The sequence below is a fragment of the Passer domesticus genome, chromosome 11 (assembly GCF_036417665.1).
Source record: "Passer domesticus isolate bPasDom1 chromosome 11, bPasDom1.hap1, whole genome shotgun sequence".
NCBI classification, from domain to species: domain Eukaryota; kingdom Metazoa; phylum Chordata; class Aves; order Passeriformes; family Passeridae; genus Passer; species Passer domesticus.
In genome coordinates this window covers 10820356-10846314 of record NC_087484.1, presented here as the reverse complement: position 1 = coordinate 10846314, position 25959 = coordinate 10820356, and the positions used below count along the sequence as shown (strand labels likewise).

At 45.3% G+C, this 25959-nt stretch overlaps 2 protein-coding genes and 1 long non-coding RNA gene across 5 annotated transcripts in view; 1 reads left to right on the top strand and 2 right to left on the bottom strand.

Annotated features, from left to right (window-relative positions):
* Positions 1–555, bottom strand: part of OSTN (osteocrin) — an 84643-nt gene extending 84088 nt beyond the window's left edge. The window contains exon 1 of the mRNA XM_064385664.1: positions 429–555. Within this exon, the coding sequence (XP_064241734.1) occupies positions 429–458 (30 nt within the window). The 5' untranslated portion in view covers positions 459–555. The remainder of the gene's footprint in view (positions 1–428) is intronic.
* Positions 556–564: 9 nt separating this feature from the next.
* On the top strand, positions 565–5610 carry GMNC (geminin coiled-coil domain containing). The gene is made up of 5 exons (XM_064385660.1): positions 565–841; positions 1583–1739; positions 1821–1906; positions 3299–3415; positions 4215–5610. The coding sequence occupies exons 1-5, from the start codon at positions 839–841 to the stop codon at positions 4857–4859; spliced, it is 1008 nt and encodes a 335-aa protein (XP_064241730.1). The 5' UTR covers positions 565–838; the 3' UTR covers positions 4860–5610.
* Positions 1929–25721, bottom strand: LOC135278829 (uncharacterized). 3 transcript variants are annotated; one of them, XR_010346229.1, is made up of 3 exons: positions 25321–25721; positions 7157–7415; positions 1929–4023 (listed from the first exon to the last, which is right to left on the bottom strand). It is a non-coding gene; the product is annotated as an uncharacterized LOC135278829 (long non-coding RNA). The 3 variants fall into 3 exon arrangements; XR_010346228.1 differs by lacking the exon at positions 25321–25721 and adding an exon at positions 7554–8253; XR_010346227.1 differs by lacking the exon at positions 25321–25721 and adding an exon at positions 7643–8253.
* Between the last annotated feature and the right edge of the window lie 238 nt (positions 25722–25959).

Genomic DNA, 25959 nt, shown 5'->3' with positions numbered 1-25959 from the left:
CTACATAAATCTGATATGAATCAGAAGTGACTATATGGAGACAATCTCTGCCTTTCACACACCTGTCCATGGCTTTTGCAACATCATGGTAGTAAATCCTTTATGATAAAAAGGATTTTACCACTGCCACATTTATATCCTAAGATCTTCTGGAAGTCTGGGGCTTGATGGAAAACATTCTCAATATAGTGAGACATTTGCAGGAGCTTGTCCTTGCAGACTCTGTTGTTCTGAGACCTGCACTTTCCTTCTTAGAACTGTCCACACAAGTGTTCTGAATCATATTTGCTTCTACACACCTCTGAGAAGCTGGGCAAAACCCACTCTGTCAGCCAGGCAGTTGGACAGACTTGTTTCTTCCTGCTGGATTTTACAACTGCAAACAAGTCTTCAAAACAAAACAAAACAAAACAAAACAAAAAACTCACCAGCAACACCAGCAGCCTTATTCTGAACATGTGGGATGCTTCCCTGCATGCCTGTTCATTTCCTGGAGTGAAACTCAGACGCACCAGTTCACTGCTGCCCTGAAGTGTGTGGAAGCTTTTTTTTCCTTCTCCCTCCTTTTCTTTTCCCTCCTTCCTTGTGTTGATTTGTGGGACCAGAATGACTTTGATTTCAGCAAGTTTGCTGTTTATTCACGTCACAAGTTTGACAGCTTTACACCAAATCAGATTGCTGGGTTTCAGGAGAGCTCTGAGGCGTCACTGGGAGCTCCTTTAGATTAAACTCGCCTCCCCGGTCTCCCCCCTCTCCCCCTCCTTCAGAGCCATTTAAACCTCTCTGGGGCTTTAACAGAAACGTGCTCCCAAGACCTGCATTTCATTCTGCCACTAATATGGTAAGTGCTCTTTGCATTTCTCTCGACCTCGAGGCAGAGGAGGAGAAGCTGGTCTCTCCCTTGGGGGAGTGCAATAGATTTTGTGCCCTCTTAAGATGGGAAAGAAAGAGGGCTCTTCTCTACCTGCCAGTGCAGTCTCTGCTGCTGTGCCTTCCCATGGGCAGGCAGACTCCCTGACTGAGATTCCAAGTTTTGCCGTTGCCTTCCTTGCAGAGATTTAGAGCTGCTGCAGATGAGGCTTATTTAGAGGAGGGAGAAGGGGTGAATCCAGAGACAACCCCAAGGCTCTGCGGTCTGGGACTCCTGCAGAAGTGCAGGGGCAGGACAAAGTGCGAGCAGCCAGGAGGTGACTCTGCTGGCTCTGTGCTGCTGCTGTGCAGCTGAGTCGAACACCCGTGGTGGCAGCAACGGTGTGGCCAAGGACAGCACTGGACCCCCCTTCACCCTAAACCCGCTCAGGACCGTAGCATTCCCCAAGGCTTTGCAGGAAACGGAGCCGCCTCCGTGGCACAGCTGTGCTCGGAGCCCCAGCGCTGCGGGGGCTGCCGGGGCGGCACGGAGCGGTGCCACCGGGCAGGCGGGGAGCGGGCACCGGCTCAGGGCTGGGCGCTGCCTCGGGGGCGCCCGGCTGGGCGGTGGGGCTGCCCCGCGGCAGCACCTGAGCACAGCCCGGCCGGGACAGCAGCGGGGACAGCGCTGCCCCGCCGAGCGCCCCATCGCCTCGGCCCCTTCCCTCCGCAGAGCGCCGGCCGGCCGTGCCCGGAGCCGGACTTCGCCGGGGGCTCGGGCTGCGCCTGCCCCTGGTCCGCCCCCGCCGGGGTTTCCAAGGAGACCTGGGCCGCCGTCTGCGCCGCGGAGCCGCCGCACAGCCAGGGCGGGCGGGAGGCTCGGCCGCAGGGTGAGTGAGCGCTCCGCTGCCGCGTCCCCAGCCGCGCTGCGAGCCGTGCGGGGCCGGGATAACCCTCGCTCTCGTCCGCAGGACAGTTCTGCAGCCCGCAGCTCGGTGCCCAGGACGCGGCGTGGCAGGGAGACCAGCTGTCCTCCCAGCTCTACAGAAACAAGCAGGTAAAGGCTCCGCGCCCCCCAGCAGCCCCGGGTTCACCCCACGGGGCTCCCGAACTTTGTGTCACGTATTGCATCTTCTGGGTTGGCTTATGGCAGGTCTCCCTGTCACTGGCACAGACGTCAGAACTGACACAAAACTGTTGTTCTTTGCTTGATGTATTTGTCTCCCCCATGTTGTCCTGTGAGGTTGGACCAACTGTGGTGGGATTCCGTATCCATTCCTCCCCTCTTACATCATATTGCAGCAGCAGCCTTGGCACTAAAGAAAACCAGGGGCATGAGCAGGGGGACCTCAGGCTCTGGTGATGCTGTTGGCTAGAAATACGTAGCATGTGTCCTCCTGATTCCACCAGGTTTAACTTCATGGGAAATGAGTCCACCAGAACTGTCTAATTACATGGAAGATCAACCATTTTGACCAACAGGTTTTCCTTGTTACTTTATTTTCTCTTATATTTCATTTTTTTTTGTAAATCCCAACAAGAGACAGGAGAAACTGAACTGTCTTTAATGAAGGAGCTCCAGTTTGATGACGCTGATCAAGTACTTGGAATGATGTTTTGACACAGTCAAGTCAGTGAAAATTCAGATATTATCTTAAAGGTCCCTGGATCAAACCATAGTTCCAGATGTCAGTGTACTTCTTTCTTTGGCTCGGCCTCAATCATTTAATCTGTTTTTGACTAAGCCTATGCTCAGCAGATGCCTGTGGTCCAAGGCAGAAGATTCTTTGTCCTCCTAAAGAAGTCTCCAGAGCTATGATGAGGAGCCAAATATCTATCTATAAACACTTAGATTTCCCATAGAAAAGTGTTAGGTGTCTGCCATTCCTGTTCAGCTTTTGAGACCAGGGATCATCTCAACTCTGTATATGTATCAGTTCTGGCACAGTAGGGTCCAGAACTGAAGAGATCACTGAGTGCTACTTTATCATAAAGAATAGCAACTGCATCTCACTTCTGCACTCTACCCCCATAAATTGTTAGTTTGCAACTCCTCCTGCTTTTTTTTTCACTAGCCAGCTATAAATGGGAAGGAGGGGTGCAAAGGGATGTTTGCTGTGGCTCAAGAGGAGATCCTGAAGCTGCTGTCATGCCCGTGACCATTTCTGGCTGCTCACAGGGCTACTTGTAATTAATTTCTATTATTATTCTGTGGTTGCAGTTTTTTTCAGAATAATCTTTTCAAACACTCACTTAAAGATTAAAGGAAGTCAAAAGTGAAAACTGAACAGTCATGCCACTTAGAGTTATAGAAACAAGAGGCTGGAGGGAGTGGGTTGAGCTCACAAAGCAAACACCCAGATCATCAAATCCAAGCAGCTTGTACCAGAGGGCAATTGCTATTAAGTTACAGAGTCAACATCTATTCATCAATATCTCTATTCCACAGCTTCAAGATACTTTGCTTCAGAAGGAAGAGGAACTTGCTAGGTTACATGAAGAAAATAATAACCTCCGACAATACCTGAATTCTGCCCTGATTAAGTGTTTGGAAGAAAAAGCCAAGGTATTGTGTTCAAACCTGTCACAGAAATGTGTGCAGAAGGAACAGGTTGATTAGGTACATGCCAGTAAAATATATGGAAAATCTAAGAGTGTAGACAACCTGCAGTGGAACTCACACTCACATTTAAATTCACAAAGGTGACAGTTTGCTCCAGGAATGATATCCTGTCAGTAGAAAAGGTCTCCTTCACTGGGCACATCAGGGGCATGTGGCCGCCCTGTGTCATGTGGGGAAGGGTCCAGTGTGGAGCAGTGAATTCATGACATGGTGGGGAGCTTCCTTGTTTATTCTTGCCTTCGTTTGACCATAGCTGGATGCCTGAAGGGCCCTTGTCCTGGGATAATGACAACTGAGGTGAATTGATGAATGCAGTGCCACTCAGCTGCTGCTCTGAGCACTGCCTTGTCAGGATCACCCTGTTCCAGCACGAGTTACCTTTGAATCCTCTCTCTTTGTCAGGCTGCCACTTTGCCCCCCATGCCCTGCTCACCTGCAGAGCACTGCTGGCACAGAGGCAGGTGGCAGCTCAGGGCTGGGAATGCATCAATGCACAGGTCTTATTGACATGGCCACACTCTTCTCTTTCAGGAACAGGGTTCTTGCAGACACTGTGAAGATACAAAAGAGTTGGTCATGCCCATATGTTTAAGCAGAAGGGGAAAAAATCTCTGTAAAGACAGTAGTAATCGAGTAGGAACCGTCTTGTGCATCTGAGGTCAGACACATGTTGCCTTCTGGTATCTAGAAATTCAAATTTTAATCTTCCATCTCCACCTTGTTGTTTTCATTTTTTTAATAGAAACTACTGTCTGGCCATGGGCAAAAAACCTGTCCTATCCTCAAAAGTACCAAGAGGAGATTAAAAGAGGACCACTGCTTTGTTCCTCAAGAAACTCCTCATGCCTCCAAAGCTAGAAGGAACCTCTTCAATGAATTCACTGCCTGTGAAGAGCAAGCCAGCCCTGCTGTGGACAGCTGGGTCTTGCAGACTTTAGGATTAAAAGATGTGAACACCATTGATGAAGCTTCAGCTAACTACAGTGCCCTGTCCCCAGACCTTGGAAAAGACACATACTGCCTGAGCCCTGGGGGAGCAGTAGACTATGAGCACAGGGAAGGAGCAGCAGCAGTGTTTAGCTGCAGCCATGTGCCTCCAGCCAGCAGCAGCACCCATCCCTGCAGCGAGGATTCTCCCTTCCTTCCTCAGTTTTCTTCAGCACCATGCATCTCCTCACCTGTGCCAAGTGTTTCCTCCATCCCAGCCTATGGGTTGCCTTATTTGACTGGTGGTTTGTCACCCAACAAAACAGAAGTGGCCTTCACAACGTCCCTGAGTCCCCACCGCAACGTGAGAACGCACAGCTTCCACCAAGGACAGGCCTTTGTGCGCAGGGACGACGATGGGGGCTGGAGATTCACCTGGGTGCCCAAGCAGGCTGAATGATGCGCCTGATCAAGGGTCAGCCACAGAGGACGTAGGAGTCACACTTCACCTTGTGCATCAGACAGGTCCAGGCAGAAAAAAAGACCCCTTTTGGGCTTCTTTAAATGCTGCTCTGTCACTAACCCATTCCTCATTCCCTCCCAGATGTGACTCCAGATTGCACTTGCACAATTTTCTGCCCCAGATGTTCAAACTGGATTCTTTTCTCTTGTGCCTATGTTGAGATACTTGCTTTCACTTGTTTTCTGGGGTTTTGTCAACAGCTCCTCCTTGTTACTGGTGGTTTCCAGGCTGGAGGGCTTTCACCTTTGATGATCACTTTCACATGCACCAAACAGGAAAGCACTGTGGGAATACACCTCTCTCACTTTGGAAATAGCACCTGTCTCACAGATACCCAAAGATAACAAAGGAGGCATAGGCTGGAGGCTGAGGATCAGCAGTTTCTAAGTGATTTATGCCTCTCTTGACTACACAGATAGCCTTGGATTTAACAAGCACCCATGGTTGCCTTAAGTGCTGCACAAGGCTACCCTACCTGCAGTCCATGGTGCTGTCACATTCTTTGGTGATGCCTCAAAATAAAACCAGGATTTACTTCTAATGCCTGGAGGCTACTTAGTTACAAGAGATTCAGCAAGGGCAGGGGATCTTCCTAAGGTGTGATGAAGAGACTGATGTGTTTACTAATACATTTTAAGGGTATTTGTCTATCAATAAAAGGAGTTTACATGTGGGGAGGCAGTATCACTTAGTGGTTGGAGTGGGTCTTTGGGAACCCCAGCCTTCAATGCCAGCTCCTGCCTCTCTGTGTCTGCCAGACTGGGATGGGCTGAGGGTAACACCAGCATTACTTTGAGAATGCTTTAAAACTCTCTGAGAGAAGGTGCTCTAGCACTGCACAGGACTTAACTTTCACTAGTGCTATTAATGATATGAATATTTAATGATAGGAAGTCAATGGACATGAAGGAAATTCACCAGTACTGTTTTCTGTTACCTTTGTCTTCAGTTCTACAGTAGTTTGACACATAATATTCAAAATAGACTGACTTGGTTATTCTTGCTTTCAGAATGGGGCCACTGACATTGAGGAGGGACTTAAGTAAAAATAACCAAAATAGAGGATTTTTTTTCCAGTGGCTTATTTTAATACAGAAAACAGGATATTCCTCTATTTTTAGAGGATAAAAATACATTCTAATAGCCTGTTGTGCCTTAGAATTGCAATATTTGAGACACTCCATCAGGAGTAGTAAGGATTTCCCAAAGCACTCCTAAATAAACAAACTGTATTTCTGGGTAGTTACTTTAAAGTAACTGTGGCAGACTTCCAGAATAGGCAATATAAAAGCATTGATTGTAGGCATTATTTCACTGGATTAAAAAGCCAAAAAGCCAACCAAACTAAAAAAACACCACAAACCCACACAACAATCACAGCAGAAGAAAACCACGACAAAAATTCAGTAAAACCCAAAAAACCCAAACCAAACAACGCTCATGGAATAAATACAGGTATTTGTTTGGGGAGCTTGCTGTAGTCCATAAAATTGTTGTAGATTTATGAAGACTGGTCAGACAAGACCACTGTTTCTGTAGCACTTTTCTGCTTTTCAGTGAAAGCTGAAGAAAAATCCTGTCCTACAAACAGCTCATTTTTTTCTCAATGCATTTCTTTTCTATTATTCTTCCCTTGCCCCACTATACAAGAGAGCATTGAAGAAAATATTCCTATCACTGGAGATTTTGTTGATATGTGTGGTAGTGTAGAAAATGCCTGAACTTAACCTGAGTATGTGATGGGAACCTTTGGTACAGGTGGAGGATGTGGAGGATGCACAGCAAGCTGGGAGTAAGGCAGTGCGGCCAGAGGACTACACCCAACACAGCTGCAGATGCCACATCTCTCAAAGCAGCTGTAAAACAGAAGTAGAGAAACATCTGTCTATGTTTTCTAACACTATAGAATGCTATTACATGTGAATTTCAATGCTATGGAGTGAGCAGCACTAATAAGTTCTTTTGTACTACCAACAAATCTTAAATCAGGGTTTTTTTCTCTGAAGAGAGAGAAAAGCTTTCCATTTGCCTGACTTTCCACATTTTTATATCCCTGCATGTGAGAAGTTCTCCTGCAGAGAGCCAGAACAAAAGTGTCAGATCTTTGGTACAATCCCGAAGTAGGGTTTCAGTAGGAACAAGCTGATACTTGAGCCTTTGCCAGCCTTTTGTCCAGGGGTGACTGACCCTTTGCCTCATAGCAAATAAATTATGAATGTGAGGAAATAATTTACCTGAATGAATCCTCTTCTTTTCCAGTGGGTTCCTGAATTTTACTGTATATGAAGGAACTGAGTTCTGTTGGAGAGATTTTTTTTCTGAGCCTGACTTTACTGGAGGTCATTTGGGTAGAGGATCCCATGGTGCTGCTCCTGTCAGCTGATGGATGCTCCTGACCTGAACATGCAGACTTAAAATTCTGGTGCAGGCAATTGCTTGAGCAAAGTTCTCTGTGGTAATGATGCTGCTGGGCACTGGAGCAGAGAGAGCACACTGGAAAGGAAACAGAAAAATCCCCAAAGCATTTTAACAAATAAATGAGTGATTTGTTTTACTCTGAAACCACCATTTGAAGCAGTATTTCCTGAGTTACATGAAAAAGAATAGAAACAGGGTTTGTCTAACACCAACCCACAGCAAGCAAATCAGCGCAGTGACCAAACCATTCCTTGAGATAAATATTGCTCCTATTGCCAAAGGAAAGCCATTGCTCAGCATACCTCACTCTAAACTGCCTGGCTCCTCTGAAAATCCTGCCTTCCTACAGGTGTAATAGATGTGGGAAATGAGTAAGAGGCTGAAGACATCTCATGGCAGATTGCTGTCACATGGTGGGATGTGAGGACAGTTTCTGACTGGGCTGGTGCTGGGTTGATATGCTGATTAACCTGCTGTGTCCCCATGATTTCCCTGGGCCTGGAAGCACTGAAGCTGCATTAACGTGGTGCCATTCTTTGGCCTGAAAAGATGTGGGGGAAAAGCTCTTGCTGGTACAAAGACTAGATGGAGCTTTGAAATGGGTGTTCAGTCTTGTTTTGTGCTCCATCCTCCCTATTTGTCCTTTTGTATCCATTCCTGGCGGGGGAAAGAGATTCAAAGCCACCCTGCTGCTCATGGAATGTCCGAGGTAAAGCTCAGGGAAGCTTGTGACACGTTCCTGTGCCCCAGAGGTAGCTAGAGATCAATGGCAATGAAAGCAAAAAGTGGAAACAAAATCTAGTTATTCACACTGCCATCACAACTAGGTAGCCAGGAGATAGCAGAGATAGTTTCAGTTTGGTACTCTATTTCTAATTTTAAAAAAAAGGCAGCTGGAAACAAGAACCAGAAGGCAAAAGTTCTGGGTTCTGATGCTGCCTCTGGTATTTGGTTTCTATGGAATTCACCACTGGACCAGTTCATAGCTATTTAATAATAAAACACAACTCTTGCTGCTGCAAACTCCAAGAAGTTCCCTCTTGCCAAGAATCAGTACCAGCCCATAAAACTCCAGGATGGGGAGCTATGACTTGAATGGCCATAGGGCCCTGGGTGGTGCTTTGAGCAGCATTGAACTTCCTTGTCTGTAAATACTCATCTTGTATTAACATAATTTGCTTTATTTTTTTATTTGAAGGTTACTTTATTGTGTGAATGTAGCATGCAGCTGCATAGTTTAAAATAATCCATGCTTCTAGAAAGGTACACTAACAGAAATGGAAGTTAATTTAACACCTAATATGGTTTCTGATTTTTGTGACTTAAAAAGGCCATGATTATATGTAAATGTCAATTTTACCACTGTCACTAAATTATGGCTAATAAAACTTAATTGATGCAATTGTTTCTGCCCACTTCAGCAGCCATTAAACCATGCAGCTGTTGTTCGCACAGCACAGCATCCACCTGGCACCTACACATCTCCCCAGAGGACTGAAAGGCACCTTTATTTCCTGCAGTCACAAGTGTCCACACGAGGACATGCCATGTTTTTATGGTACCAGATCCAACTATATTGACAGCCACGGGTGTGCTCATTTCAGCCTGGGCTTGCACAGCGTATTGCAGTGACCCATTATTGCTTTGGCTCAGGAATAGATGTCATGCTACCAAACAGCAAGCACAGAGGGAATATTGTGCTTTTAGTCTGTTGTTTCTGCAGCATCTGGCTCTCTCATTTATACCTTCCTAGGCAGCTGAGCATCCTCATCCAGGACAACCTGACTCATTATAGTATTCTCACTATTCTTGATTTTGACTCTGAAATGATGAATTGCAAAATGGCACTGAGGTGTCACATAAAGAGACTGGAGGTGAGACAGAAAAGCCTGATTAAAAAATTCAAACCTTTGCTTAGCTCCACTTGACAACAAAGAAAAGCTGTGTTAGTTATTAACTTTCCTTTCTGTACATGAGCTGGTTTATTGGTAACCATGCACCAGCTGGGACCAGAGAGATTTTTCATTGGAATGGAGATGGCTTATTGCTTATGAAAAGATACAAAGTGAGCCTTCCTTAATCTCCTTTGCCCTCATCTTGAAGCCTTACTACGTCTATGAGATGATTCATAAACACTCTGGCCTGTTGCCGGGTAGCTGACACCCTGTCATAAAGAGAGAGGGGTCTATAAATAATTTGAGGAATGAGCTGTGATTCACCTAAAATGCCATCTCTCCAGTCATTCCTCTGTTTCATTAGCTGTGCATCACTGAGTTATTTTAAGGCTGAGTGCTTAAACACAGTACAGCCCAAGGAAATCAGTATAATAATAGTTCACAAGGAACACATTATAAAAATCAGTATGAGTATGAAGAGCTGGGAGGTCTGAGGTCCCCATTTTCCCTAATTTATTTTTAAAAATCCCACTCGAAGTGTGGCTGTGGTACTGGTATGATTAGCTGAAACTCCCAACAACTTCTGCCTCCAAAGCTGTTACTAGTCGAAGATCACTCTGAATATTCATTTACTAAACAACTTTTGCATGTGTAACATCTTCCACCACGACATTATTCTCCGTTATACATCACAGAACACAAGGTCAGGAGCTGGGAGCTCTGTGATGCTTTCAGAAGCACAAACAACGTAATCAAAGCAGCTTCTAGCTGTGAAGAATGGGGGCCTAACAGCCCATGAGAGAGCGCAAATGTGCTGTCAGTGTCCCAGATGTGCTGACAGTGTCCCAGATGTGCTGCCAGCGCCCCAGATGTGCCACGCGAGCCCAGCTGTGTAGAAAGCAGCAGCCGCGCAGCCGGGGCCGCAGCAGTTACACCCAGCGGTGTGGAGCGATGCCGATTCCCTCTGCAGGGCTGTGTCCCCAGGCTGTCACATCTGGGGGTCCCGGTGCACATCTGGGGGTCCCGGTGCCCACCGAGCCGCGGCCGGCCCCCGGCAGGACCCGCCCGCCGCCGGCCCTGGCCAAGGTGCTGAAACGGGCACGGGCTGCGAGAGCATCAGGGCGAGCCGGGCTCCCCAGCAGGGAGAGCCGCGATACCCCACCCGAACGTGCTGCCACAGCCCTGTTCCTCACCAGCAGCTACCAGGGCTCGAAGGACGCTGTCACACGTGATGGGGTTGGTTAGAAAAAGGAGCTTGCTTTGATCTCGAGGCAGTCTTTGCCTGACAGCACAACTGGGGGTGAGGAAGCAGGGAGAAATATCACGTTCACAGGGCTACATCCTTGGTATGTAAGCGACAGTTTGCAGGTACAAGCAGCGCTGGGCTCCTCTGCCCAGGCTGTGAGGCAGCTGGGTAAAAGGCAGGGTAGTTTCAGAGTATCCTACTCCACATCACGGCATGTAGAGGCAGTGTCAGCTGGAAAGCTCCCCTGCACCAGTATTATGCACTGCAGTTTATCCCAGACACAGAATAAAGAGGCTATCTACTGCCTCCCAGCTGGGACAGAGAAACCAAGAACTCCTGTGACCTTTGAGAAGAGCATCTTTGTAATCTCCAAAGCATCACATGTTTGATTATAGGCTTGATTCTACAGAAACACTTCTTACTACAGATTTTAAATACTCATCACTCTGTGTTATGGGATTATTTAGACTATCCAAGTAGGAATACGATCTCCATTATATAGGAAATGGTATCACAAATGTTAATCACTCTGTAGTAAATTTTTTTCCCCTTCCTCCAGACTAGGATTCCCAACAGACTCCCTCCCACATTCTAAAAGGTTTTTTCTGAGTTACACTTGTAAGTAAGACCCAAAATATACATATATTGTTTCTGTTTTTCTCCAACATCCACTCTGGAATTACATGAAAGACAGCTGCTATAATGATTTTCGGTAATCAAGAGACAAGAATATAATAACAACTACCTTTTTGCTACTCTCCTGCTTTTTGCTCATCTAGTCCAATTTGAAATCCAGGATCTCAAGATTATCGGACAACAACAAAACGTGATGGAAAAAAAGGGAAAATCTATGCTGATGGAAAACCTCTAAGGAGAATCTGGTTTTAAGAAAAGTTGACATTTCTTTTGGTTATAAAACCACACAGTTCCAAGACATAAGCAGCTCCTCTAAGAAATACACATTCTTATCCAAATCTAGACAAAGTCTTCACCAACAATGTAATCCAGGTCAGCTCATTCCCAAGTTCTGATTATTATTGTAAAGCAAAGATCTGTTCAGCAATATTCAAACTCAGCTGTAATTGTTGCACCTGCTTTGAGTTCCAATTCCCTCCCTTGGAGATAGAATCAAACAGAACAAGTAGGAATGACAGGATCCCTTCTTGCTTCAGAAAACAGGGCTAATTTTGTTTACCTATGGGTCATGAAATATTTCGTGATATGTTTCTGCAAGTGAATGGAGAAACACTGACTTAATACTGGTAGTATTGTTCAAACCTGCCAGCTTCAGTTCCCTTCAGAGCGTGATATTAGCCTGGTCATTTTTCTTGCCTTCTTACCTGAAAAAATCAACAACACTGCTAGGGGAAAGATGCCGTGTTCCTCCGTCACAATGGTTTCGTTTCAACAAAAGTGTTTTTCTGAACTTTTACAGTCTATAACAATTGCAGTAACTCATTGAAATCAGCATGGCTAAGTCTGACCCCGAGAATGAAATGGAGCTGAGATTTAAGTTTCTTCTTAGTAAAAGACCTTTTATCAAAATGGAATATCATTACCTCAAAGGCCCTTTGGCCATTCCAGAGGTATATAAACATTTGCTGCCTATCTGTAAGCCATCCAATTATAAAGATCTTGATACTGTGTAAATATTTAACTACAATAGAGGATATAAATCAGAGAAAGTGATTCTGTTTCATTTCACTGGTGGCAGTAAATCACAGGCTATTCAGACTACTGGGCTACACCCAAATAAATGACTGAGCTGTGAATACAGGCAGACATTACCTAAAATTTCCTGTAAAGCAAGTCCTAATTTAATTCAGAATTCATAGAGGGAAGATTAGGAGTACCACAACTCCAGAAACCTGAAGCACTTCCAGATATTTTTACTGTATCATCCAAGAAGGGAGAAGTTGCCAACACCCAGCCTTTGCCGAGTTTTCCAGAAGATGTGGTCAGAAATGTTAAAGGGCTGCAAAAGCAGGTGCTCTTGAGTTTGGGCCCCTGGATATTAGTGACAAAGGCAGCAGAGAAAAAGAGTAGTCAGTAAATTCCAGTCTCATTTAATCAGGTAGGACTCAGTGTAATTAGAAGCAGCAGCATGTTGGAGCACAAGAGACTGTCAGTCCTTATCCAAGGGCTGATCCACGTTTTTGTGCTATAATGAAGGTCCTGGAGCTGCCACATGAGAAACAGCCCTCCAGTCACTGCTGCAGAGATGCAACCCTGGGCTCCCCATCACAACAGGGACATGAGTTCCCTCACTGCAAATTGAAAGTCAAAGTCTTCCAGGAGTTGGCTTTTTCTAAGAGAATAATAACTGCAAGTGCATGGACTCATGCTCAGCTGCAGCCACAGGGGCTGAGTCACTGTCACCATTCTCCTGTGAACTGCCACTGCAATTCCCTCTCTTTGGCTTTCTGACACACAAGGTTTGGTCCCAGCCCTGGGTCCATAAGGATGGGTCACACTTCCTCATTTCTAAGAGCCACCAACACAACTGCTTGTTTTGTCAGGACCTGTTTATCCTCACATCCTCATTTCTGCCTGTCCCATCCTCTGCCATCAAAACACTTCAGCCAGAGGAACAGTTGGTGTCACCCAAGTGGCTTACAGACCTTCTGCAGTCTTTAAAGTGACAGCAAGGAGACAAGAGATCAGATAATAGAAAATAGAGTAGGAATGAGATGCTTCTACTGGGAAAGGATGGGATGCTCCTGTTGACAACATATCACTGCCCTAGGGCACCTGACAGGTCTCTGCTTACCTTTTGCTTTGCTCTGGAATGGGCTCTTTATCAGAGAGAAAAGTAAAATTTGCTCATGAAAAGAAAAGAAATGGCTTTATTTCTATCAGTTTAGACTTAGGGTTTATCTTCCTGCTCAAAGGACATTTCATCCCATCAGTGCCACCTGGGGGGACCAGCTCCACAGACAGGGGAGGAAGAGGAGGGTGAACCAGAGATCCAACACCATCAGAAATTCTGAAAGAGTGTGACTGCAGAGAGAGCAAGTGTAAGCCATACACACCTTTCTCAACTTTTCCAAGCTGTATGGCTACACCTGGGGCTGACGACAGTGGTTTTAAATCTGAGCAAGAGCAAAAAAATCCCTCTGCCTGTCCTCTTTTTCCACTTGGCCCACAGGCAGGTACAAATTTAACGAGTGCCTGCAAGCTCCAGTGCATACAAACGAGCCTTGTGCAGCATTATATTTTGGTTTTCTCTACCCCCCCTTTGGGCTCCCCTGGCTAAAGTCAAAGAAACATTGAAAGCATCCAAGTAAATCAGTCTATTGCATTTTCTCATCAGCTTAAAATGCTCTCCTTGGTGCCAAAAAAATGACAATCCACTGAAGAACCAGGCTTGCAGGATAGTTGTATTGAAGCTATTTCTTTTTGCCTTGCCATCTTGAGAGGCCTGTTGGCAGGGAGCATATCCCCCTGCTCTCCAGTCCACTGTGCCATACTGAGCACACAGAGTTATACACATGGCTCTGACAGAGGGTGTCCCAGCAGAAACCTGCCCCATGAACACTTGCCTCCTACCATGGTCATCCTAAAACAGGTCAATTAAATGCAATAAAACAAAACTACTCAATAAAACCCTGTCAGGAGACAGGAGCTCAGACTTGTTTGTGTGTTACCCACCCTGTGGGACAGGGCTGAATCCTTGAACCACCCTGAGCTAAAGAGCTTTGGGGTTGGGTGATCCCCAGCAGCCTGAGCAGGGTCTGAGCCCTCTTGTGTGCCTTGGGCAGAGAGGGGCTGGGGCTGGCTGCAGGATGGCTGGCACAGGGCAAGTTCCTAGGATGGCACAGCCGCTCCTTAACACATGGAAGTGATTTATTAACAAAGAAGCAGACCCAGTATCCCCAAGTCATGTTCTGCAGCACTACCTGAGCAGTTTAAGCCATGGCAGCTACGTCTGTCACCAGCAAAGCTCAGGCTGCCTGTGACCAACTGCAGCACTTCACCCTGCTCTCCTCTTCCACAGCAAGAGAGGAGAGCACAGAACCCCAAAAAGGGAAGATGGGAAAAGTGGGTTATCCACTGCTGGAAACCACAAACAGTCACTACAATTATAATTTGTAATATATTATCTGAAGAAAAAAAGTAGAGTCTGAACATCAGCTCAGAGAAAGGAATTAATCGCTAAGTTGCCTGTGAATGGTTTAGAAACACCTGTTTTACAGAAGTCTGGGGAAGTTTTAGAAGGATAGAAGAGATATAAAAAAATATAACCCTAAAACTCTGTGATAACCTTTTTCTGGCTATTGCCTGAGTCCAAGTCAGAAGAGTTAGCATGCAATGGGAGGCAGCAGTCAAGGCTGGAGTAAAGGGGAGCAACAGTGGCATGTTTTTCTTTCTTATTGATTTAATTTTCAGCGCACTCTGGAATTGGCTGTTCATTTCAGCATGGATGCACTCAGCAGTTTGTGACACACTGTGCTGCTTTGCTCTGCCAGCTGTGCTGTGCCTGCCAACATTTGTTGAGAAATAACAGGAGGTCACACATGGCGTCAAAAAAAAAATACCCCTGGCACAGCACATAGAAAAAAGGCATTGTATTAGTGGCAATGAATTCAGACCTACTGATGGTGGAATTAATGAAATCCATGGCTGGCACTCTCTTTGCATCCCAACAGAGGCTACAACAAACAAAGAAAATGTACTGGCCACTAGCCCATGGGGTCAGCAAACCAGCCTTGTCCAGGGCAGCTGGAAGCCCATTGCCTTCCTTGGCAGGCCCTGAAGTGGAGAATGGAATTCAAGTGCTTCCCTAGGACCTCTCTTCTCTGACTCTAAGGCAACAGGAAACCAGGAGACAGGGAAGCAAGGAGCTAAGTAATGCTCATAGGAGAAAAAACAGCACAGAATGGTGAGAGGCATTTGATTATTTTAGTTTAATTTTCTTCGTTTCTTAAGCTCTTTTTTTATCTAGCTACAAGGAAAAGACATCTTTCCCTTTGATTCTTATTTGCCCTGAAGGTGAAACTCATCTCCTGAGCATCAACATTCACTTACTGTTCTTTTCTTTCCTGAAGGGTTTCAAGCCCCTTTCAGGAAACCCTCAGAGACATTTACACTGGCCTTTGTCTCCCCATTCTCTTTATGCTGCCCAGGGACAACTAAGGATACATACATTTCCACATAAAGACAAAATTCCTCACAGTAAAAGCAAGGATTTAGGTAGGTGATGTGCATCCTTGGACATAGCCAGCAGGTGGCTGGACAAGGCCCTGAGCAACCCAGTTCAACTTTGAAGTTACCCCTTTGAGCTGAAATGTTGAGCAGAAAACCTCTGTATGTCTCTTTCTACCTTCAGATTTCAAATATTTCAGCAATTCTAAATCCACATCTGATCAGCCATCTCTTCATGTACTATCTACATACAAGTGAAACTCAGTCAGCACTCACCTGCCTTAGACTAGCCAATCTTAGCTGGAGCATGATCCACCACTTGCCCTTTCCCCCTATAAAATAGGACCATGGATTCTTGCTTTTATCTTCACACTTTCTACGTTTGTCCAAATGCATTTGGGAGCAGAACCCAGAAATTGCAGTTATTCCCCAGGCGTCTTAAAGCACAAAGTCATTTGTTGATATTTCTGCATTAACCCCAGCAGGGTGTTCATTCCCTTTTGGGAGGATAAGTTAACTCCTACTGCTGTTCAAAAATGTAGTTGGGTATACCAAGTCACACACATGCCAGTGTCAAATCTAGAAGAATCACCCACTGATCAAAAAGTCACAAGTAATTCCTTTCTCCTAGGGCATTTTAATGCAACTCTTTCATGTTTAATGTTTAATGTGAGTGGAATAATAGTTTGTCTCTTGCTATCCCCCATTAACAGAGATCAGAGGCACCAGATGCTTACATCCAACTTAATACTTCCCAGTTGGTCACCCAACCAGTAGGTTCAACATGGGGAAAAGACTGTACAATTGCAAGCCTCTCCTCTCAGATAGTTTCTAACAGAGAGTAGCTAATCATGGATGCCAGCCCCTCCTCAGACTGCATTATTCTGCAATTCCACTGTAACTCATCCCTTGCAGCAACCTGAGAAACCTGATAACAATTTTTACCATTTCAGATTGACAGATTCTCCCTAAAGCTAAGCTGAAAACAGGTGATTCTGTCATGTTGGGCACTGACATTATACCCTTTGTTTTCTTTTTGGAAAAAAAAAAAATCACTGGACAAGGAAAATTAAAGATTTTTGTGTCAAAGGCTTTGAAATAGAACAATTGTGGTTCATTTTATGGCTGAACTGGAACTCTTCTCAAAATCAGTAGTATCCATTACATCTCCTGTCATTTGGAAGACCAAACTGCCCACAGACAAAGGCCCTGGAAGAATCAGATTTGCACAAAAACTCTGCTTAAGCTGAGCAAGGAGGTGGACAAAGAGACAATAATTAGTGATTTATGGATGTTCAACTGTTTCTCCATGCTCGTGACCAGCCTGGAGCAGGGAAGCACTGCTCATCAGCTCCAAAGAAGCCAACTGTCTATGGCTTGCAGGTGAGGAGGGCCTTGCCAGACAGTACCAATGATCTGGTCTTGGGGTTGAAACAGCTTTTGGAAGACTGAGGAGGCAACCATGTGTGCTGATAAAGCCACGAAACTTGGAACCAAGGCCTTTCTTTCCTCTGATGCCAAGGAGAGGAGCGTGCCTGGGTCTGCACAGAGTGTTCCCACTGAACAATGTCAGACACACGCCAGTCTGGAGGTCTGCCAGCCTAGGGCCACCTCAGTGAACTCATATGGCAAGGCAGGAGGAGCACACAAAGACCAGACCAAGGTTATCACAGTCTTCCCAGAGAAGGCCAAAGCAACCATTTGTCATCATTATGTTCACTCTCTATTCTTATTTCTGTGCTCCCTAGAAAATAAAGTAATGCTTGCTAAGAAATAAGAAGGGGGAAGAAACAACCTGAATACCTGAGACTGGCTGAACTGATGGAGAAGATGATGAATAACCAGCATGGCTGGCAGAGCTCCTATTCTTCCTTTATGAATGTTACACAACCCACTGCTTAAAATATCAGAGCCTTGATTTATTACTTGCCACGCTGTAAACAGGTTTTGATTGCTTGGCACCTCTCTTCAGTCAAAAAAAATTGAAGAAAGTATCCACCCCTGGTGGTTCTCTATGCATGTCCTGAGACTCACTTTTGCAGATTCAACTTCCAGCAGAGTTCTCAGCAAGTACCCTGCTGGACTGGGACTCATGTCAGTCCAGAGGAGTCTCTACACCTCCTACCAAAATACATTTGGGTGTGAAAGCTTAGAATGAGGCATATAAGCAGTAAAGAAACAGAAACTAGAGAAAAACAGATAAAAACAGTGGGAAAATGCAAAGACAGAAATGATAGTATTTTACCTTTCTGTAGTATTTTTCTATCAATTAACCTGTATTTGCAGCATTTTGCACTTGTCTCTGGTTTTGCTCATTTCTCCTCAGCAGAGAAATCCCCTGGTCAGATTTGCCTCTTCACTGTAGTTTTACATAAGGTAGGAGAGTAAGAGCCCAGCCCCACAGAGCCCACAGCCAAACTGTGTCAGGGCCAAAGATCAGGGACAAGCCTTGTCTGCACAGAAGGGCCAGCTGGAACACACACCCTGAAACACACAGCTCCTGACTGAACCTTCATATCCAGCTGTTATCCCCACACCCCCACCGAGTCCGTGGTGCCTGGGAACAGGCAGGAGAGGATGGATGGCCATCCTTGCCTCTGACAGACAGCCCTGCTATCACAGCAAGGATTCAGCCTCTGCCTCACATCCACCATCCTGCTGTGGGAGCCTTCACCACAAACAGTGACTGCCTTGGCTCCACAGATCTGCTCCTGTAATCCCAGCACTGAGCAGTCACTGAGGGACAGAGTAATTCCAAAAAATCACAATTCAACATGAAGTGACACGGGGCAGTGAGCATATTCATGTTGCATTCTGCCATATATCACTGCAGTCAATCCTCCCCAGGCATGAATTAGGGTATAAGAAAGTGTCCCAGGAAACAAACTAACCAATTTGGCTTATTTAACCAAAGTTTTCCCGCTAGGGACATAACCTCTTCAGACTGTCCCTGAAGAAATCTGATTCTCAGCCCTGGCAAATGATAACAAGCAGAGAACACTCAGATACTTGCAGTCCATAAAACGATAGGGTTGTGATCATCAGCCCACACAGGAGGAGGATGGCCATGCCAGGTTAATCCAAAACCAAGGAAAGGCAAACAGAGTGGGCATGGGGCACCTGTGGAGGCGTGTGCATTAATTGTGCTGTCCTGGGTCTGATCATTTATGCCAGCAGCCCTTGGTTAGCTGCTTCCTTGTTGACACTAGGTCTGGTTGAGTTGTTAAAGAACAGCAGAGGACACTGGAGAGTCTTCGTTGTAACTGCTGAATTGAGAGCAAACAAGGAAGCTAAAATTAATCACTTGCTCTTAGGTTGCCATCATGGTGCACAACACACACCACAGATAAACTCCCTTCCCTACAGGGAGGGCCTTGAATACTGTTCTGCCCCAAAAAGGAGATGCAGAACAGCAGGTCCAGGAGCTACAGTCAGTCTGGGGAGCTAAAAACACCTCAGCAGGACTGTGAAATGGTGGGGTATGAGCTCCTATCTCAAGAGATCACCTGAGGGAATCAACATGGATCAGGCAGTAAGGCAAGCTGAAAGCCTGGCACTTTACACTAACTTCTGACCTTGTCCCCTGGGTGGTTTTACTTCTCTTCTAGTCTGATCTCTTCAGCATTCTCCTGCTGTCCATCTTCCTCCTGGAAACACATCTCGCTTTGTGGCAATCAGCAAAGGAGACTGTGCAAAGTTTGCAAACACTTTACTATCCTTGTTTCTGTTTGAAACAACTGATCATTCACTCAGGTCAGAAGAACTGCTTGGTTCTAAAGTTATTCTCCCGTAGTAAAACCCCTCTGCTTTTGGGTACTCAGCTTTGCAGTCAATCATAGAAATACTAAAGGAGGAGAGAAATTTCCTCTTCTGCCACTGTGAGTTTGCCTCTGCCAACTCCACTCTCCTACTTCTGATAGATTTTAGAAGTCAGCATGATAAAAATAATAGCAAGAATTTAATGGCAATCATCTTTTGAAGAGTCCCATGAACTTCTTATCTTGCATGAAGAATCAAGGTCTTTCTAGAGGTGAAAGCAAAACCAGAAGAAATGCAGCACAAAGTGCTCTGGGGGATACATCTCATGATGGAGCCAGAGCTGCCACACCAGGAATAACACCCTCATGTCCCTGGAACAGGTGAGTAATAATTCTTTTGAGCCTCTAGCTCCCGAAGGGCAGCTACACAGCTTCATTTTCACTGGTGCTGAGCAATCTCTGGCAATGAACCTTGTGTTAAAACTACATTCCTGCTTTAGAAATCTACACATTCTAACAAATCTTCTCTACACTGTTAAAAACCTCTCAGCTGAAGCTCCAGGGGAGTAGCTACCCTGGGCCCCAGTGCTCAAGTGAATCTTCAGCCATCTGCTCTTCCCAAAGTCCTTAAAACAGCTGCTAAATGTTTTTTTTTGGCCTTTACAACCACTGTGCAGTATATGAAAACCACATATGAAAGATCAATTAAGGGACAATTAATTTTAAACTTGCACCTCCATTCCCTCCTGCTGGCTTGCTCACACACAGCCCACTGGTGACTTCATCTGTGTAGAGGTGAAGCTGGGGATTTTTAATTATTTTTTAAAAATTTCTGCCTGGAAGGATTTGACATATAAACTATGATCAGCTTGAAGCATCACAGTACAATACTTGATTAAAAAAATAAAGCGTAAAACCTCATTTCTCATTGCCATCTTCTGGCCAGAGCAGTGTAGTGTATTCTCTTACCAAATCAAGCTGCAGTAGAGCATAGGCAAGATGCACAAGTTGCATGAGTGCAACCCTGGTTTGGCTGCAGTATGTGCTACAGTACAGGCAGGGTATGAAAGCAGCTACCTGGGATTCACCATCCAGCTGGGACAGCTGCTCAAGAAGAGAATCTGTGAAAAATTATACATTTGAAACTATTTGAAAGCTAATCTCACTGAAACCTTTATTTGAAATGGCATTTATCCACCAAGTTCTTTCTCAGACTCTAGTTATATTAAAATGGTTATCAATCATTTCAACACCCTCGTCATGCTTAAAGGAAAAATACTCTTTAAAAATCACTCTTTACTTAATCTAATCTCTTCCAAACGAGTGTCCTCCAGCAAACTGTAATCTTTGGGGCTAGGCTAGTACATCTATATTCAATGAAGCATACTTGCAATGACAGACCATTTATTTCTGATCCAGAGGCCAAATTAGGCTTGGCACAAATGCACCACGCATCTTGCAGTAGTCTGATCGTGCACCTACTGCCCCACTATTCAGTTACAGTCCCAGTCAGCCTGCAAGTTTATGTTTATACACCAAATAGACACAGATAGGAGATGGTGTGGAGGAGATTGATCACTATAAAACTGATCTGACAAGTGGATGGGAAGCGATTCTCCCTGTCCTTTGTTCTTCCTGCTTTGTAATCTCCTGAAAGATTCTTTGTCTTAGCAGAGAACTGTTTTCTCTGCATCATTGTGGAAGAGCATTGCTCTTAATCACCTTTCCCAGTATTTTCTCATCTTGAATACATCATCCCAAGCTGCTTCACCTAAAGGCCATTTAAAATACACACAACGATTCCTCCAGATTTCCAGATAAAGAGTCAGTGCACAGAGCTTTTTTCCAGCTCTGCCTGCAGAGTGGAGGACAAGGGGAGATCTGGATGCCCTCTGCTTGCCTTCATCCTTGAGCACCTGCCCTGTGGCCATGAGTGACACCCCAATGGAGAAGCAGTTGTATATTTACACATGACACACCTCTTAAATCTATAAGGATTTTGCCAATTTCTGACCAATCCCTAACCTCTGCTGTCTTTAGCCTTTAGTTAAACAAGTTAGAGGGTTTAACTGGGAATTTAAAATAGAATAACAAGAAAAGAGCAAAGTAAGTAAATAAGTTAAATCAAAGGTAATAAAATGTAGCAGGATAAAGGAATCATCATAGCAGTAGGTATTTGCAATAACCAAGTTCCCTACTCCTCTTGCAGAAATACACCTGAGTCAAGGAGTGGTACAGTGCCAGAGCTGCTCCAGGTGCACTGGGAAGCTCTGCAATTCTTTCTTAGAGCAGCACAGCACTGGAATTCTGCTCATGCTTTCCTAGACATTCTTCACACTGCCCTTTCCCCCTGTGCTCTCTGTAGATGTTTCAAGTCCTTCCTGTGGAGCATCAGCACAGGCTGGCAGTGAGGGGGCTGCTCATGCAGATTTTCCAGATCCTGTGCTGTCCATCATGTGCTACTGTGACAGTGCTGACAGTCTCCAATAGTCTCAGCCTGGCTGCTCTTTTCCCAGTTGTGTTGCTAAACCAAACTGCAGTCAGTTTCTTTTCACCACTTGTTTGTAATGGCTTGGTTAACACCCTGATCTTTTCCTCATGTCTTTAACCATGACACATTTTCAAAGACCCATTTGTTCTCTGAGCCTTGGATTTGAGGACAATATGTTGTATAATCTTGCTTTACAAAACAAAAATCTTCATAAATCTATATTCCCTTTGGGTTCCCTCTTAATTATTTAAACTGTTCAGTAGACAAAGATGGGGATTACCTAAACATATAGACATGTTTGTTTACAGAGTCTGTTCTACTCAGTAACTATTTTAGAACACTATTAGGATGTTGAAACCCAATCAGATTAGGCCTGTTTCTTGGATATGTTTATACAGACACCAGTCTTCAATTGAAGTTTTTACCCACTAGTGCCACTGCTTTTCTGGATAAGTAATTGTACCCAGGCTCCATAAAATAAGTCCTGGTTATAAGAGAAGCCTGCAGCAGTTCCTTCATGAGTACCTCCAGGAAAGGTATCCAGATTTGTCTGAAAGCAACGCCACCTTCCAAGTGGATGACTGATGCCATTGTTACTCTTTAATGCACTCAAATCACATCTTGGCCTTCATTATAATATGCTTTTACACATAGCAAAAGCTGGGTTGCTTTGAATAAAAGATTTAGACCTTGAATGACTTGCACTAAAAAAGGGAGCAGATGATATCACCTGAATGCTCCTTTTACAGGTTGCACAGCCCATGAGGCCTGGAAGGCAATAAACAGTGATAAGGAACACATCTGAGGGGAGCAAGCAGCAGTGAGAGACCCAGCCAAGAGTTGTGGTTTTTTCTACTTATTCTCTGAGCAAATGTAATACCTTTTTCTTGTTCTTCTCTGCCATGCTAAGCTAGTTAATGGATCATTGACAGTGAAAACATAATTAGCAGCAATTAATAAAGGAGAAATGGCTTGCATAACAGCCTACACAGGACATCTTGCCAGGAGACCATTTATAAAACGCCACTTATTAACACCATAATTATGACTATCTGCTACTTGCATTGTATTTGCAGGTTTAAGCTCCACTGCATAAATTATGTACAAAATTGCTGTAGGACCAGACCCCAAGCACCTAATAAATAGATCTGAAATTTTTGGATGTGTCCCACTAGTAAAATTTTGCACCATTGGGTGCTACTACACATGTTGTGTGAAGAACATATGGAAACAAATTGCTGTGCCCTACAGCTGTGCCTGCAGTGGGTGCTGGCAAAATTGCAGCAAAAAACAGTTGAGGTGGTGGAGATTAATTCAGTGAAACAGCTGCAGCTTTGAGGCAATCCAGGAGGCTTCTCTGAATTTATGCAAATAAACAGCATTTACAGGACAGAAAGGAATCACAACAATTTAGGGTTTCCACCACGTCTTGGCAGCAGCCTGACTCATATCTGCTGTTTGTGGTTGCAGAACATTTTACACTGAGATTGTCAAGCAGACAATTCATGGACTGTGTGGAGTCCCTGGATGCACACAGGTGGCCTGCATTAAGTGCCCATATGCTCCACAATTTCAGCTTTCAGACAGTAAAAGACTTTCAAGCAAAAAAAATAAAGATTAGGCAGGCTGGCCAGAGGGAAAAATAAAACAGAAGCCAGAGGAAGATGAAACAGAAGAAAATGGGGAAAGGAAGAGAGATAAAGCAGCAGCTCATGACAAATGAGCTCCCTCACAAAGCAACTCTGTCAAATATGACAGATTGAGATATAGTCTGTTTGATGCTGAATTAAAGACTGGCATCACCTGGGATGGCTGTGCAAGCCCTGCCTGAAGGAGCACGCTGAAGAGTGCAACCACCCCCACGTGTTACTAGTTACCAAAGCCAGCAGGACACCCTGAAACCCAGGATTCATCCCTCTCCCTGAAGAACAGCAGCCCTCAGCCTTGTTCTCTGATCTCAGACCACTTTAACCAGCTTGTCCTGAACACTCAGACACGACAGTTTGGATTCCAGTCGAGCAGCATAAAGTGCATGGTCTGTTGCAGCTGAGGCAAGGGAGATGCTGGCAATGCAGCCCCTATTGTTTGCACAGCAAGGGCTCTGGTTTTGTTTCAGAACACAATATGTTGATTTGAAGGAATTTTCCCCCTTGAAATAACTCATTTAAACCACATGACAAAACAGATTTTGAAACAAAAACTAGTTTTTCAAACCCCACAGCTCTTTCAATAACTAGGAACTTGGACAACATGTCCCCTGTTCTCAGCACAGGTGAGGCCACGCCTTGAGGTCTGTGTCCAGTTCTGGGCCCTTCAATGCAGGAAGGACATTGAGAGGCTGGAGTGAGTCCAGAGAAGGACAATAGAGCTAGTGAAGGGTCTGAAGCTACAAGGGGTGGCTGTGGGGTGTTTAGCCTGGAGAACAGGAGGCTCAGAGGGGACCCTCTCTCTCTCTACGACTCCCTGAAAGGAGGGTGCAGCCAGCTGAGGGTCAGGCTCTTCTAACAGGCCACCAGTGACAGGACAAGAGGATGTAGTCTCAGGCTGCACCAGGGCAAGTCCAGGTTGGACATTAGGAGGAATTTCTTCACAAAAAATGGTGATTAAACATTAGGATGAGCTGCCCAGCAAGGTGGTGGAGTCACCATCCCTGGAGGTGTTTAAGGAAAGACTGGATGTGGCACTCAGTGCCATGGTCCAGTTGACATAATGGTGTTTGATCAAAGGCTGGACTCGATGATCTCTGAGATCATTTCAACCTAATGGATTATGTAAATTCAAGTATTTTCAACAAGCAGGACAGTTAAACATTTCCCAAGGCATTTACAGAAGCAATCCTAGTTATTTATTCCCAAGAGTAACCATGTCTATCTGCTAACATACCTCACCCATCCTTACACACTGCCAGTGACAACAGCATCCCCTTTGGAGCAGGGTCTCTTATTGGTAAATCCTGAATTCCAGCCCTCTCTGGTATGTGAGCTTATGAAAAGCAAAACAAAAGCAGCCAGAGCTTGGATATTACTCTAGTAAGTATTTACATTTCAGCAGCACCTGGAATCATGACCAAAACCACACAAAGGCAGGTGCTCCATGTGCACTGAAAAGATAACCCTTGACAAAAAGAGTTTACAAACTTGGCAAACGATGGGGTCTTGGTCACGCCTATTCATCTACTACTGACATCTGTAAGGGTCACAGACCTGACACTCTCTGTGCCAAGGCTGGCTTTAGAGGGTGCAGAGTCCTGTCAAGGGCCGAATTCCCACACAGCACCCAGCTAAGGAGCATGCAGAGGAGGCAGTGGCTGAAAACAGGCTGCTGCAACTGCTCCTTCTCCAAAGCAAGGTCTGCACAGGGTGCAGGAGCAGTATATTCCTTAATCCCCTTTTGTCAGAATAGAGAGGAAACCCTCAAAGTAAAGGCATATCTCTGAGGCACTTACAGTGAAAACTGCCTGGACAATTCCATGGCTAAATCAATTGATTTAGAAAATTCATCCACTGCATTGAAATCTTCTGCATTCAAGGTGCCCAGCAGGTTTCCAAGGACTGACTGGCAGCACTGGGCCTCACCAGCCAGGAGCCCATCCACAGTACCCAAGCAAGGCTTATCTGAGAATTCAGATTGCCGGAGAATCCACAGTGATGAGGCAGGTTTGAAGTCAAACCACAGGTCAGACTCAGGTGGATCCACAGCAGCAAGGCACATGCAGAGCCAGGGCAGAAATCACTGTGTGCACTGGAGTCTGGATCAGTGGGATTCACAGCCAGGAAAGTGCATGGCCAAACTGCAGACCACCCCAGTGCTGCAGCATAGCTCAAACCAGAACTCAGTGACCCAGTCTGAGCCTAAATAGGATCCCTGGGCTGATGAGCCAGGGCTGTGGGTGGAGGTGAGGCTGATCAGGACAATGAAGATCCATTGGTGCAATCAGGGCCCCCACAGGTGTGTAGAAGCAGCAGTTATGGGCTGTGGTGGCACTTTTGTCAGCAGTGCCACTGGCCACTAGAAGACAAGTGATGGAATTACTCTGGGATCCTGGGGAGTTTCTGCAGCCTCCTGCTTGTTTAGTGCCCATCCA

Excerpts from the sequence above, each read along its gene's own strand:
- GMNC (XM_064385660.1), top strand. Across the intron at positions 1,740-1,820 it reads GCGGGAGGCTCGGCCGCAGG|GACAGTTCTGCAGCCCGCAG; the intron begins GTGAGTGAGCGC and ends TCTCGTCCGCAG. Across the intron at positions 1,907-3,298 it reads AGCTCTACAGAAACAAGCAG|CTTCAAGATACTTTGCTTCA; the intron begins GTAAAGGCTCCG and ends TCTATTCCACAG.